The following is a 14,296-nucleotide window of genomic DNA, read 5'->3' as shown; positions in this document are numbered from 1 at the left end:
AACATTGAATTGTCTCAAACTCATCTGTTCTTGGGATCAAGACTCTGAGGCAGAAAACTTGACAGAACCATACTCAGAAGATAGTTTGATATCATTTCAAGGTTGTCAGAAAGTTAGCCTGAAAGACTCTGGAGTCTACGTAAGTCAGATGTTATGTTACCGGTTCAATGAGGAAGCTACACAGTAATTCCTGGGACGTAAAAGACATTCTATCAGTCAACTCTCCTTTCACTTCTGGATCTTGTCCCACACCAGCTCACTCCCTCACATATTTCCCATATTTCTCATCCTCACTCCCTCGACTCTGCCTCACCTCATCCAGGGCTGATAAGTTTGAACCTTCATCCTTCCTCATCTGTTCAACCACAAGAAATCAACCTTCTAAAATCTCCTCCCTGCAGGCGTCGGTGGGAGCGATACATTAACATAATCCCACTCCACACAAGGGTCCACACAAGGGTCCACACAAGGGTCCACATCGTTCCACGGAGGGGCTTGATTTGCTCCTTTCAGTGAAGAGCAGTCGAGAAGAAAACACTCTTCACTCAAAAGCTTTCCATGTTCAACTGCTACACTAGAGATCCTCCTTCTGTTTTGTTGTGTTTCACACAGCAGCAGCTAAAACGTCAACAAACCTACATTTGTCATCTTTTTCTTGGTTGTTAAACAATTATTATCGTTTAATTACTTCATAAGAATCATAAACTGATACATACATTTTCAGGACAGTATATATATATATATATATATATATATATATATATATATATATATATATATATATATATATATATATATATATATATATATATATATATATATATATATATATATATATATATATATATATATATCGGGCAAGAGACGGGAAAGTTGTGGTCGACCTGGTCAGTTATATTTTGGATTTTTGGAATAAATGCGAGACAATTTCTAAAAAGGCAAAATTGAAAATAACCTACAACTAAATGTGATAAAAATATATAAAAAATATCTAATAACAAAAAAAGGCAAATAAAATATTATATACGAATATATATAATATATACATATTATATACGTTTAAATAAAAATTATTATAAATCTGCATATCATCGATTTTCCTTTTTTTATTATCAAAATGCAAAATCATTTTAAAATCATCTACTAAAATTGGTAAAAATGTTATTATTATTGTTATATGATCGTTTTTAAATAAAGGAAAAAAGAAAGGATTTATAAATGGCTGTAATTATAAACTGTAAGTATAATACTCGTAGTAAGGCCTCACCAGGATCACACAACATCTATTACTATGACTGGTTATATCATATATATTTATTATTTAATGTGAGCTAAAGATTTTTTTTAAAACAAGATACTTAAAAAATGAGTGGATGCACCTTTAAAGTGTCTTTGAACACACCTGCTATTTACTTTACAAACTGCATGCAAGTGTTTGTGTGTGTGTGGCCTTTGTGTTTGTCAACGACGTGCCATAAAACAACCACACAGGTGTGGAAAACAACACTGACACAACCAGAGGGTAACTATTCATTTTTTATCCCTCTATTTTTAGTTGTGTGAAACAATTAACTGTCCTGAAACACAAATACCATTCACTGACTTTTAAAGCAACAATACGTAACATTTTAATAATATATTTTCACTTATTTTTTTATATTTGGTTACATTTTTTAAAACCATGACTCACAATTATAATCATTAGGTTTTATTTAAAGTGCGTAACTTACTCTGGACTGTCACGTGACCACCAGTCATAGACAGTGTTTTCATATGAAGTACTGAAAGACTTTTTGAAAGTTATCAAGAAAAAAAAAAATCACCATGAGGTTATACGGCATTGCAGTTACACAGCTCTAACACTAGGGGAGCCAAAGAAAACAACATTTTCAATCACTCGTATTAAAGGTCAATCTCAAGTATCGCTGCTTAAAGCTTTTAAATGGAATCAAAATTGTCATCTTGAGTACTCATCCTACAGCTATTATCACACCGTTGACACGTCATATCATACATATCGTCCATTAATACAGGCCAGTATGTTACACTAAAATGTAAAAACCTTTCTGCTGACGTGGCCTTAAGAGGGGCGCCAAGGAATGAACGTATAAGATGAAAAAAGTTGGACAACTACTCCTGAACATTCTGGCTGAAGACAGAAAAATACAACTGTTGAAATATAACGTCAATACAAAACATGTGGACACTCTTTTGTGTAAACCAAAGTGAGTTTCTATCGCTGTGAGTGCGGAGATGAGAATCCAAACACAGACTGATTTGTTTCCCAGACCTGACACTGAGTTACTGTTGAGATCACAGCTTCAAAAACAGATCCAAGGTCAGCCGCCGACCGTGCAGGTTCTGGACTTCGCACAGATGGTCCTTCACACTCGAGGCCGAACACACGTCTGGGTAAACAGTCTCAGCTCTGTGTGCCGGCCCTCAGGTGCGGGTCAGGAACTCAAACATGTGCGCCCTTCACGGCCATCACGGATTTACAGCAGCATTCCTTCCCAGATAGGAGCCTGAACTTTGACCCGTCATACGGTTCAGTGATAGGTCAGTGCTGGGCTGCTCCTGTCACTCAAGAAAGAGTGTGTATTCAAGAGTGGGGGGGGGACAAATAGCGAAGGACAAAAGGAGACGTAGGGAGCATGAAGTGGGTTCAGACGGGACAATAGAGCTCTAAGTGACATTTAAGCTTGAGAGGTGGGGGAGGTTCCTCAGTGGAAGAATTTCTATTTCTCCCACAAAGATAAGAGGGACTCACTGTGACGCCATATGATCTCACTAGTAAAGGTCAAGCACATCTCAGGAAGTGTAACAAGACCCTCACGAGATCAGCCGCTTCCTCCATACTGAACTTTAACTTTTTTACTCCAGAACACCATTTTCGCGGCTCAAAGTACCTCCTTGTAGTCGTCACTGAGGTCCAGGCTGGAGGTTTGTCCGATGACATCATCCAGTCCGCCACAGCTCTCCACCGCTCTCATCGCTCCTGCCCTCCCCTCCCCGTCTGCTCGCGAGTTCTTTCCACTGATCCAGAAGTCCTGGTCCGGTCAGGACGTGTCATATTCCCGGCAGAAACAAACTGGCCCGACGGTTCCTTAACCGGCCGGGAGAGAGAGTTTACAATCCACTTGCTCGAAGGTTCTGGACCGTGAGTGTGTCCTGGTCAGAGGTAAAACCCCTTCAGGCCCTCCCTGCCCTCCACCCTGCGTATGGACGGCCTCCTACAGCCGCAGAGGGTGAAAGAAAGTGGCTGTGGTGCTTTTTTTCTCCCCCATTTTCACGCCCTGACGTGAGGCAGCAGCTGCCTCCGCCTCTGTGAGTTATTGCCGCAGTGACTGAAACACTTGTACACAAAAATCTCCAACGTTTCTGATGCCTTTTGTTAGTGAAACAACATTTAAATATGTGGAAATTAGTAAGAAATTATAACATGTGTCAACAAGTTTAATATAAATGGATAGATATGGGAGATAAATGAGGTTCAAAGGATACAATTTAATTATGAAATTTGTACAGAAATTAATCTTCACTCAGTGTTGAAACTGAAAAATGTTACAAATGATTGGATTCTGGTATAAAAGATGAATTAAAAATCAACATTTTCTCCTGATTTATCATTGGAAGTTAACCAGAATAAACAGGGTTAAGAGGTTAAGATGAAAATAAGTCCCATCTTAACCTGATTCACAATACGAGAAAAATTATATTTCCACATTTCAGCATCAAGATACTTTTGATACTTTCTTTTTTAAAACTTTGATTTTTTTTTTAGCCAGAGTTGGAGACATTAACCAGGAAAAATCTAGTGATATCACAAAGTTACACCCAGTAAATTGACCACTGGAATGAAGGAATGTCAGCAAAAGTCGGAAAGAAAGTAATGAAGCATTTAATTCAGTATTTCAGAAATGAAGTCTCTTGCGGTATTACATGGCAGCATAATTTGACCCCCTGCGAAAGCAGTAATGTGTATAAATAAATTGTTCGATTTTTCCCTTGCAATAAACTACTTTTTATATAAAGATAAAGTTCATTTCTCATACAAGTTACATTCTTCTATTAAAAAATCTAAAAAGAAATAAGAAAAAATATATATATATTTCCGCCAGTACTAGTTAACATGTCTAATTGTTTAAACCGTCGATAGGACAATAACGCCACCGACATATTTTGACGTCGAAAACAGGAGAAATGTTTAGAGAACAGCCAACACACTGTGATCTGCCAAGGTGCAGGAATAGTCTGGACTGTGGCCCGGCCCGCTAAATAAACCCTGACGGAGCACAATGGACCATTAGTCCGGAGCACAGCCACTGCTCCGTCACTCGGACACAGACGCTCAGATCTCTGGAGTCTGGTATCAACGGCTCACATTCTCAATCCCAGCTCTTCACAGTGTGTGATGATTTCATCCTGGCGAGGCGTTATCGACCCGTGACTCATATGTTTGTCATCGCTGCCCAGACACAAAATCACACCCACGGCCGTGTTGCTGAGGAGCACCGGGACCCAGTCTTTCTCCAGCTTTCCATTCATTTACACAACAATTCTTGGAGTCTCTTAACTTTCTTGAGATGTTAAGAAAGATCTTCTTTCATTCCAGGAGGGATAATATATTCCTGTTTACTAAACATAAGATGGTTTTATTTTTTACCGCTTTTCTACCTTTGCAATACCTTTGTCAAGAAGCTCATATCACTATTAAACACAACATATGAGCACATCACAAACTATGAGGATTCAAGAATGGATGTCCTTGTATCACTTTAAAGGGAGTAAAGGAATTAATGGTTCAAATAAAAACATTGTTTTGCCAAATTCCTAAACAACAGAATCAACCAACTCTTGAAACATTAGCTAACTTTCACAATTTCATTAGCAAACTATTCTACATTAGCTAACTTATTAAACCCTTAGCGAACTAGTCAACATTAACTAAGTACCTATTAAACCATTAGCAAAATATTCAACATAAACTAACCATTATAAAACCATTAGCAAACTATTCAACATTACTTACTTACTTATTAAACCATTATCAAACTATTGAAACATTAACTAAGTACCTATTAAACCATTATCAAACCTTTCTATATTAGTTAAGTACTTATTAAACCATTACCAACTATTGAAACATTAACCAAGTACCTATTAAATCATTGGCAAACTATTCTACATTAGCTAACCATTATAAAACCATTAGCAAACTATTCAACATTAACTAACCATTATAAAACCATTAGCAAACTATTCAACATTACTTACTTACTTATTAAACCATTATCAAACCTTTCTACATTAGCTAAGTACTTATTAAACCATTACCAACTATTGAAACATTAACTAAGTACCTATTAAACCATTGGCAAACTATTCTACATTAGCTAAGTACTTATTAAACCATTATCAAACTAGTCAACATTAGCTAAGTATTTATTAAACCATTAGCAAACTATTCAACATTAGCAAACTAACTTTTCACAATTTAAACATTAGTTAACCCCCCTTTAAAACATTGACACACTGTTGAAAGATAAGCTAACTTACTACCTTTTAATACACACATATTAAATTGTAAAATATCGAACCAATTGTAACTATTGTCACTGGTTGATAAGATAAGTGAAGGACTGAAGAGTTGTTAGTTTCTGACTTTAAAAACTTTAGTGCATCAAAGAAGAAAGTCTTCTTGTCAGCAGAGGAAGATCTTTTCTCTACAGTTTCAGACATAAATCAGCCATGAATCCGACGACACTAGCAAAGATCCGACGGAGGGTAGAACTGGCCCTCCGAGGACCGAGGGGTTGACGAGGGATCAGAAAAAGGGGGATGAGAGGAAAGAGAAGACGGCGAAAAAACTGACAATCGTGACTGGCTTTCATCAGATTGACAGAGAACGCGGCGCAGAGCAGCACAAACACTCCAACATGCAGGGAGTCTGGGAATCAACGGAATATGTGATCAGATCAAAGTCAGACGCATAAAGGGTTAAACGGGGAAAAGAGGAAGTGGCTTTGACTTGTGTGCCGAGCTCTGGATTACAGGGGAATTGTCTCGCTATCTCCCCGATCCACTCGTGTTGTGCTGCCGCCGCTACAATGCAGACGCACACACATACACAACACTGACACACACTGCCAATAAAAGCAGCCGGGGCTGCTGGGATGTTCAGGGCGGGGCCTTCATTACTGAGGCTGACTTCATGCTGGAGGTGAAGTCACTGCTGACACCGGTTGAAGTTTCTGGAGGAAGCGTTTCGCAAAACACAGGATGAGGAACATGAGACTCAGGCTGACGAATATATGCTTCATTTGTAGCAACATCTACCGGATTTAAACACTTGGTTCTACTCATATTTTATAGAATATTTATGATTTTACTGCCAAAAGAAAAGTTACATTCAATTAAAATAAAGCAATATTTTCTGTTAACGATTTCGAATGTACATTTTATAAGTTAAAAAATAAGACGTAGCAGTTTAAAACCTAATGTTTTCAAGACCAAAGGTGTAATAAACCAATAATTATCTCTATGAAAACATTAAAATCTTCAGTTTTAGTTTTTTTTTAAACTTTTTTTGTCACCTGGAGAAGGTGTTTGAATAAAGAAATGATGATAAATTAAAACAAATAAATTAAAAGTATGCCATAACACAAGTGTAAAATCTTCATAAAATTACACTAAATGTACTTATTTAAATAAAACGAATATTGTAATTACAACATTGTTGAAATATGTTTTTAAAAACACCTAATAAAGGACGAACCAACAGATAATAAAAACATATTTATTATAATATAACAATAATAATATGTAGTTAAATACAAAATAATAACGTTTCAAGGACAGATGCAGTCCCATAATGCACTGCAGCAGTCTTCAAGACAACATATATCAAATGGTAGTTATTTTTTTCGGCATTAGTTTTGCCACATTTGTCCGGCGTTGAGAGTCATTTTGTGACATTTACATGAATAAAACATTGACCTTCAGTTCCGGTAAAAGGATGAGGCGACACACACACACACACACACACACACACACACACACACACACACACACGGACGGAGCTGCTGGCCTTGGATGCCAGGCTCAGGAGGTGCCAGGAGCCCTCGCTTCCATTCACCCTCTGTTCACTTGGAACAAAAAGCTATTCTCTGCATGCAAGTGTGTGTGTGTCTGTGTGTGTGTGTGTTGCATATGTTTCAAAACAAATAGTCCTCCTTTCCTTTCCCTGCTCCTCCATTCATCTACGTGTTGCTCTGATATCCTCACGCATGAATACAAATTCCATCTCTAGAGGTGTCACAGATGCACCACTTTTTCCATATTTTCGACGAGCGAGCGGGCAGAACCGCTGCCATAGCAACGTGGCCCGACTCTCTCGGCGGCGCTGCTCTGGTCCAAACAAATTGGGCCTTGAAAAGGAGCACGACTCGTCCCACCGGGAAGTCTTTCGAACTCACAAATTGAAGCACGGAGGCCCGTGTTTGGGGGAAGTTTGGGTGGAGACACTAGAGTTTTTAGTTACTGTGACAAAAGTTGACGAATGAATGATGGAATCAGTGGAACGTTTTTGTGTTTGCGTGTGTGTGTGTGTGTGTGGACTCTCTGGAATGTCACTGGTGTTTGTGTTGCTAATGGCAACTGCAGAACCGCGAGAAGGAAAACCTTCTACTCTCGAGAGGAAGTAACTTAAGACGTGTTAAAGGTTTGTAACAAACTTCGATCGAGCAGTGACAAAAATACTATATTTACATGAACTTATATTTTATTTATTCACACACACAGAATCACACAAAGCAATACAATTATGTGAACACAAATTATTACACACACACACACAACTACACGCACATGCAGTGACACTGTATCACTCAAAGAAAAAACAAAAAAACCCCATAACATACACACAAAATCACACATACGCACAAAAAACACAAACCTAAATGCACACAAACGCAGTCACACAACTTAAACACATGCACTCACAAACACAACTACACACAGGTGCAGATCCACACAGATGCCGACACAAACACAACAACACACAGGTGCAGACACTCACACAACTATACAAGTATGCAGACACACACACACAAACACAACAACACACAGGTGCAGACACTCACACAACTATACAAATATGCAGACACACACACACAAACACAACAACACACAGATGCAGACACAAAAACAACAACTGACAGGTGCAGACACACACAAACACAGCTACACACATATGCTGACACAAACACAACAACACACAGACAAACACAACTATACAAATATGCTGACACACACACAGATGCAGAAACACACACAAACACAACTATACAAATATGCAGACACACACACACAAACACAACTACACACAGATTCAGAAAGTAAAAACAGTCTCATGAATCCAAGCAGGAAGATCATGTTAGTGTGTGTTCGTTGGACGAGGAGATGCTGCGTTTCTTCAGCGTCTTCAAGGCAACAGTGACAGCAGTGAAGCTCAGGTAAACACCAGGGAACCATGTTTCCATCAAAGAGCGACACATGAAAGAAACATTCCTCCACAGCTAATAAAAAAGAGTGTCTTTGATCCACACGCCATCATTAAACAACTTCCATCTACCTGTATATGTCCTCACATCCTCTCACGTGTGTGTGTGTGTGTGTGTGTGAGGGGCGCTGGCTCACTGCTGGTTGCCAGGTTACCGGAGTAATTGAGGGGCCTCTGGAGAGCTTCTGTTATCAGAGGCTGAACTGGTCCCTCCCTCAGCATTAACCATCTTATTCTTCTACTCCTTCAATTAAAACATCACTTCACACAAGTCATCCATGAGTTTAAACATGTTTCGTGCTGAATAAATGTGTGCGTTCTCGTCATCCAAATCGACACCGGACCCTTCAGCTTCTCTTCCTGCATCTTCACTGTCGCTCAATGTTGTTCTTATCTCGCACAAACATGGCAGGACGTCTTTATCCGATTGCACAACCGCTGCTATCAAGCCAGAGTAAATCCAGCGCTGCACACACAACCCCCCACCACACACACACACTTTTTTTTTTAAAGGTTTAGGTTGTTTTTTACATTCCACGATACTATTTTTTTTACAGGTTACGCTAGATTTTTAAACAACGTCAATTTTCATTCTTTAATATTTTCTATTACTTTTCCCAAAATATAATTTTACTAAAAGTTATTCTTTAGGGATTAACCTTTTTTTCTGGTATTTACTTGTGTTTGTTATTGTTAGTTCTGTTGCAGTACAAATTGGGATCTATCCATCCATCCATCCCTCCATCCATCCATCCCTCCCTCCATCCCTCCATCCATCCATCCATCCATCCCTTCATCCATCCCTCCATCCCTCCATCCATCCCTCCATCCCTCCATCCATCCATCCATCCATCCATCCATCCCTCCATCCCTCCATCCATCCATCCATCCATCCCTCCATCCCTCCATCCATCCGTCCATCCCTCATCCCTCCATCCCTCCATCCCTCCATCCATCCCTCCAGATGATTAGACAAAAGTCAACGGGTCTTAAATGAAAAGGTGATATAAATGCTTGTTGATATGAACCAAACATCACAGCAGACCATTCTTCTGGCCACGATCCAAAACCTAAAACATTGATGCAGATGGAAGGAAAATCAATGAAAGATGGGGGAGCAGATGTTCTTTGGGGAGATAAACCGGAGCCTCTCGACTTATGAGGTGGAGTCTGCGATGAAAGAGACACAAACCCGTGACATACTTCCTGCTAGAACCAACATTTTTAATAAAGACTGAAATCTTTGACTTCCTGTTACAGTAGAAGATTAAAAATTGGTTTTCGACTGTTTCCGGCATTTTCCGGCCGTGTGCTCCACGGATGAACGACCCTCGTCTCTCGCCCTAGGTAGCTGGGATGAGCTCGAACACGCCTCTCTGAATCAGTGCATTTGTTACGACGGGATGTTTCCAGACTCTTGCAGCTCACTTCTCCTGAATTTGCATCCCGCCATCAAAGAAGCGCCGTCTCCCCCTCTCCACCCCCCCCCCACCCCCCCCGGCATCTTCAGCTCCCACGTTTCATCCACTTCTCTTCTTCTTCTTCCCACACTCGTTCCTCACTGCACTGCAGAAATCTGACGCCTCGGGGGACAAAAAAGGGACCTTTTTTTTTAAGGTGTGCCAGAGTTAGTCAATCATTCTCTCCCACTACAAACAATAAGTCTTTGATTCACTCTTTCAGTCGAACGTCCGACTGATCTGAGCAACAACTGACACCATGAACACACCGAACTACTGACCGTCCGACGCCAAAGTGAAACCCTAAAGATATACCTGATAAGAACAGTTCTCCTGGTGGACCATCCTTCACAGCATCCTAGAGCTGAGCTGGGAGGGGGGACTGGAGAGTAGGACTGGGACCAGATTCCCAGGCACCGGTAATCCAAAGAAAAAATCTGTCACCCTGCTTGTCTGGAGAGCAATGCACAGTTGGATCGGTACTTCCCAAAAAGAGACTCAGAGGAGGGTGTGGGAATAAGAGAGGGGGGAGAAAAAAGGGAGGGTAGCGGTGAATAGCAGCAATCTCGGTCGTCTGGTTTGTATTGCACAGGAGGGGGAGGAGCCAGAGTGAGCTCCCGGCTCATTGGAGGAAGGGAAGAAGAGGAGGAGGGGGATTCTTCGTGTGGACCGATGCCAATGAGTGACTTTCCTGTCGTTTTTAATCTTTTCCGTACAGATATGCGGAGCCTCTGCCCACGCGCTGTAAAAATAGCAACGTCGTTTCATCACAATTGTAACTGGGTCATAACTATGTTCCGTAAATACGGTTTCAAACCGTCACCTCTGAGTCTGGTGTCTGACTTTAACGTTGAGTAACATTTAATAAAAAGTCGTCATAGAAGAAGAAAAGTAACTTGAGCATATTTTTTTTTTTTTTTTAGCAAAGTCTGATATTTTAAAAACATGAATAACTGACAATTTAAAAAATTTAATAAAAATTTAAAAATAAATAAAATATATGTTTAGTTAAGGAACTAAATAATTGTGTGAATGCTGAAGGCAACTAGAAGAATTGCAGTTCCAGAAGAAAATGCAGTGTGAATGCTGAATCTGTATACTGAAATACTTGAAAGTAAGTAAAAATGAGTGGAAAAAGTTGAAATGATCACATAAAGGAAAAAGACAGATATAGAATATAAGTAGTAGAAATCGTAGTGGAAGTAGTAGTAGTAGTAGTAGTAAAAGTAAAAGTATAATTAGTAGTTAAAGTCTAAGTAGAATTTGTAGTAAAAGTTTAAGTATAAGTAGTAGAAGGAATAGTAATAGTATAAGTATAAGTAGTAAAAGTAACTATGTAATTTAATGTGTTTAACAATAAAAAACAATATGGTTAAAATATATAGTAGTATAATTAGTATTAAAAGTATAAGTAGTACAATGATTAGTACAATTAGTACTATAAGCATTAGCGGTATAACTAAAAGTATATATATATATATATATATATATATATATACAGTATATATAAATATGTAGAAAAAATATTTAAACGTGAGAAAACCCTGCTACAATCAGGTCATGTTAGAGCGATATTACTGTATTTTAAACAGCAAGAATGTAATTTATAATAATAATAATAATAATAATAATCTCTATTTATATAGCGCCTTTCTAGACCAGGGTCACAAAGCGCTTTGACAGCCATTCACACATACTGATGGGAGTAGCATCGAACACAATCAAGATATTGTAGAAGATAAAAGAGGAACAAGGTTCTTTTTTGTGGACTATAATTACGTTGTAATAAGTGTTAACTCTATTTTAACTACCAATGGTCAGTTAAACACACAATAACGCCCTTTAACACTGTCAAGAAACTTCTATGGTGGGTGTTGAAGTTACAGCCTCCCGCCACTAGGGTGCAGCTTCCACCCGAACGTTCAACAGTAGGTGTCCCAACAGAGAACGTAAACAGAGGCAAAAAAGATGAATCTAATGAAAGTAAGTAAAAGTACGTGTGCTTTTTAGAAAGACAAATAGTCATTGTTGGTTGTAAAAGAATACAATATACTTTTTTGTTTCAGCCAGCATTAAAAAAACATGATACATTTGGCTTCTTACAGTAGAGTGTAACATTAAATTAACATTACAATGATCTTAATTCTAATATTATGGACGGAATGTACTTTTTCAGTTTTTGTTGCTATTAGCAATGAATGAAAAAGTATAAAAACGGTTCTTATCTATGAAACCTATTGTTTAAAATTATTTTTCCTACATTGAACTCTGAATCTGAACCTGAGACGTCTGCTTGATGATGTCTGTGATGAAACCTGCATGCAAGCATCACCTTCCCTCAGTCGGTCCCTTTGTTAGATTATAATCTCTAAGAGGCAGATGGCCATCCCATAATCCACATGCAGGCACACCCACGCACATAATCTCTCCTCTCTCTCATCACGAACCTGGATGTACCCACGACTCTTACGACGTCATCCGTCTCGAGAGATGATCGAAGCAAAAGTCAAATCATGGCGTTAGTTTAAATGATAATATAAACAGTCATTTCTTCACTGCACCAAACAGCACGTTTGTTGTGACACAAAAGTCCAGCTCATCTCATGTGTTGTTATCTCAAGTCTTTGTATCTTGCATCGATGTTTGCCGTCTCCCTCGATAACGCTGCTCTTCCGTTAAATGACCTGCGTCAGGATCGATGTGACGCCTGCTTCCATCCTGGATGCTGTGAGCGAGGCATCGACTCCCGTCTGCAGCTCGGAGCCTCGGCTGGAGCGGCGAGGAACCGTGTGCGTCCTGTCACAACAGCCGGGACTCTGGCCGCTGATGGACTCCATTTCTAACTGCAGCTACAGGCCAGGATTGATCTCTGAACCGCTGCCATTTATTAGCAGTAAAACAAACAAAAACAAACAAAGTTTAGGTCGTCCCAAATAATAATCATAATAAAAAAATCTAATTTGTGTCCGGTCTATTTCATGACCTGGTCAGAGTGTATAAGCGTTAATATGTATTTAAAACTGTTAATAGAAGTGTTTTCGATAACACTTTGTATCTTTTAATCTCATTATAAATATAAACAGACACAATTTAGCCGTAAAAAACAAAAATACAATTTCTACATGTCTGGAAAGTCCAACATATAATTTATTTTTTCTCATTTAAATTATACTTAATGTAAATTAAATCTGCCATTACTGCCATTATTGAAAGTAAGCCCTTCCTGCTATAATGTTTTTCTTTATGATTACACAATTATTTAAGTGTTGAAGAAGACAATCTTTCTTTTAAGTGACATCACAGGCATAAGGTGACATCACTCAAACCCATGCAGGAGCCAAGGACCTCAAGATGGAAATTTCCCTCCATGTTATTTTCTTTTTATTCTTGTATTATGTTACCCTTGGTTTACCTTAACATTTTCACAAACAGTTTTTTTTAATTTTTTTAATGTAATGTGAAATAAATTGTAAACTAAATTGCTAACCTCGCTTGCTAGCTTCGCCGGTTGATTTGCTAGTGCAGTCATTCTGAGCCAAAATTCACCATACTGTAGTATTTAAAGAAGAAGATTGAGTTTCCTGTAATCTCTAACTAAATACAACTGTGTTTTTAATTAAATAAAATAAATGAATGTTTCAAAAACAATAGGGGGAGACAAATTATTCCCCTTTTGAAAACGACAAAAAGAAGAATCATGCGCGAAGTATACATATTGTTTTAGTCAAAAAGGGCGAAGTTAAAATGGCACCTGCTCCGTTCAATGACCCATATAGTCGCCAGACTATTGAGTCTGTTACGCAACATCCCAGAACATCAATCGGACAATCAGAACCACTTCATTATAGACTTCTTGAGTTCACATCGGGACATGAATTGATCCTCATTTTGTCTGTTCCAAACCCTGTACTGAGATCCAACAGCAGTAATAATATAGTTTATAAAGAGATGAGAGTCAATGTTGCATTTCTCGGCTAAGAGCTCCTCACATGCTACAGAAAAAAAGTCAAAAATCCTCCCGAAAACACGAGTCAAGAAAAGTAGAAACTCTTTCTCCTCTCTCTCTCTCGCTTCACCTCCTGCTTAACTCTGACCTTTTTTTTCCCCGTCACCACATTTACTTCTCTTTCATTCCTTCCACCATATTCCACATCCCTCTCTTTCTTTCCATCTGCCTCCAACCGTCCTCTCAGCGGAAGGTCGCTCGCCCAGATGCTTTTAGAGAGCTGACATTTTGTGCCAGTGTATAAACACTGCATAGCAAAGCAGGTTG

At 38.9% G+C, this 14,296-nt stretch overlaps 1 protein-coding gene across 4 annotated transcripts in view; it reads right to left on the bottom strand.

Annotated features, from left to right (window-relative positions):
* Positions 1–14,296, bottom strand: part of schip1 (schwannomin interacting protein 1) — a 189,783-nt gene that overhangs the window by 14,764 nt on the left and 160,723 nt on the right. Inside the window, exon 1 of one of the 4 annotated variants that reach the window (XM_087796385.1) lies at positions 10,339–10,535. The exons of 2 other annotated variants lie outside the window; for them this stretch is intronic. In XM_087796385.1, coding sequence (XP_087652511.1) covers positions 10,339–10,368 — 30 coding nt within the window. In that variant the 5' untranslated portion in view covers positions 10,369–10,535. Of the gene's footprint in view, positions 1–2,909; positions 3,038–10,338; positions 10,536–14,296 lie in introns of those variants that run through there. One more of the 4 variants, XM_087796384.1, reaches the window with a different exon arrangement.

The sequence above is a fragment of the Callionymus lyra genome, chromosome 7 (assembly GCF_982586985.1).
Source record: "Callionymus lyra chromosome 7, fCalLyr1.hap1.1, whole genome shotgun sequence".
Classification (NCBI taxonomy): Eukaryota; Metazoa; Chordata; class Actinopteri; order Syngnathiformes; family Callionymidae; genus Callionymus; species Callionymus lyra.
Note: the sequence above shows the minus strand (reverse complement) of the source record. Positions and strands in the feature narration are given on the sequence as shown.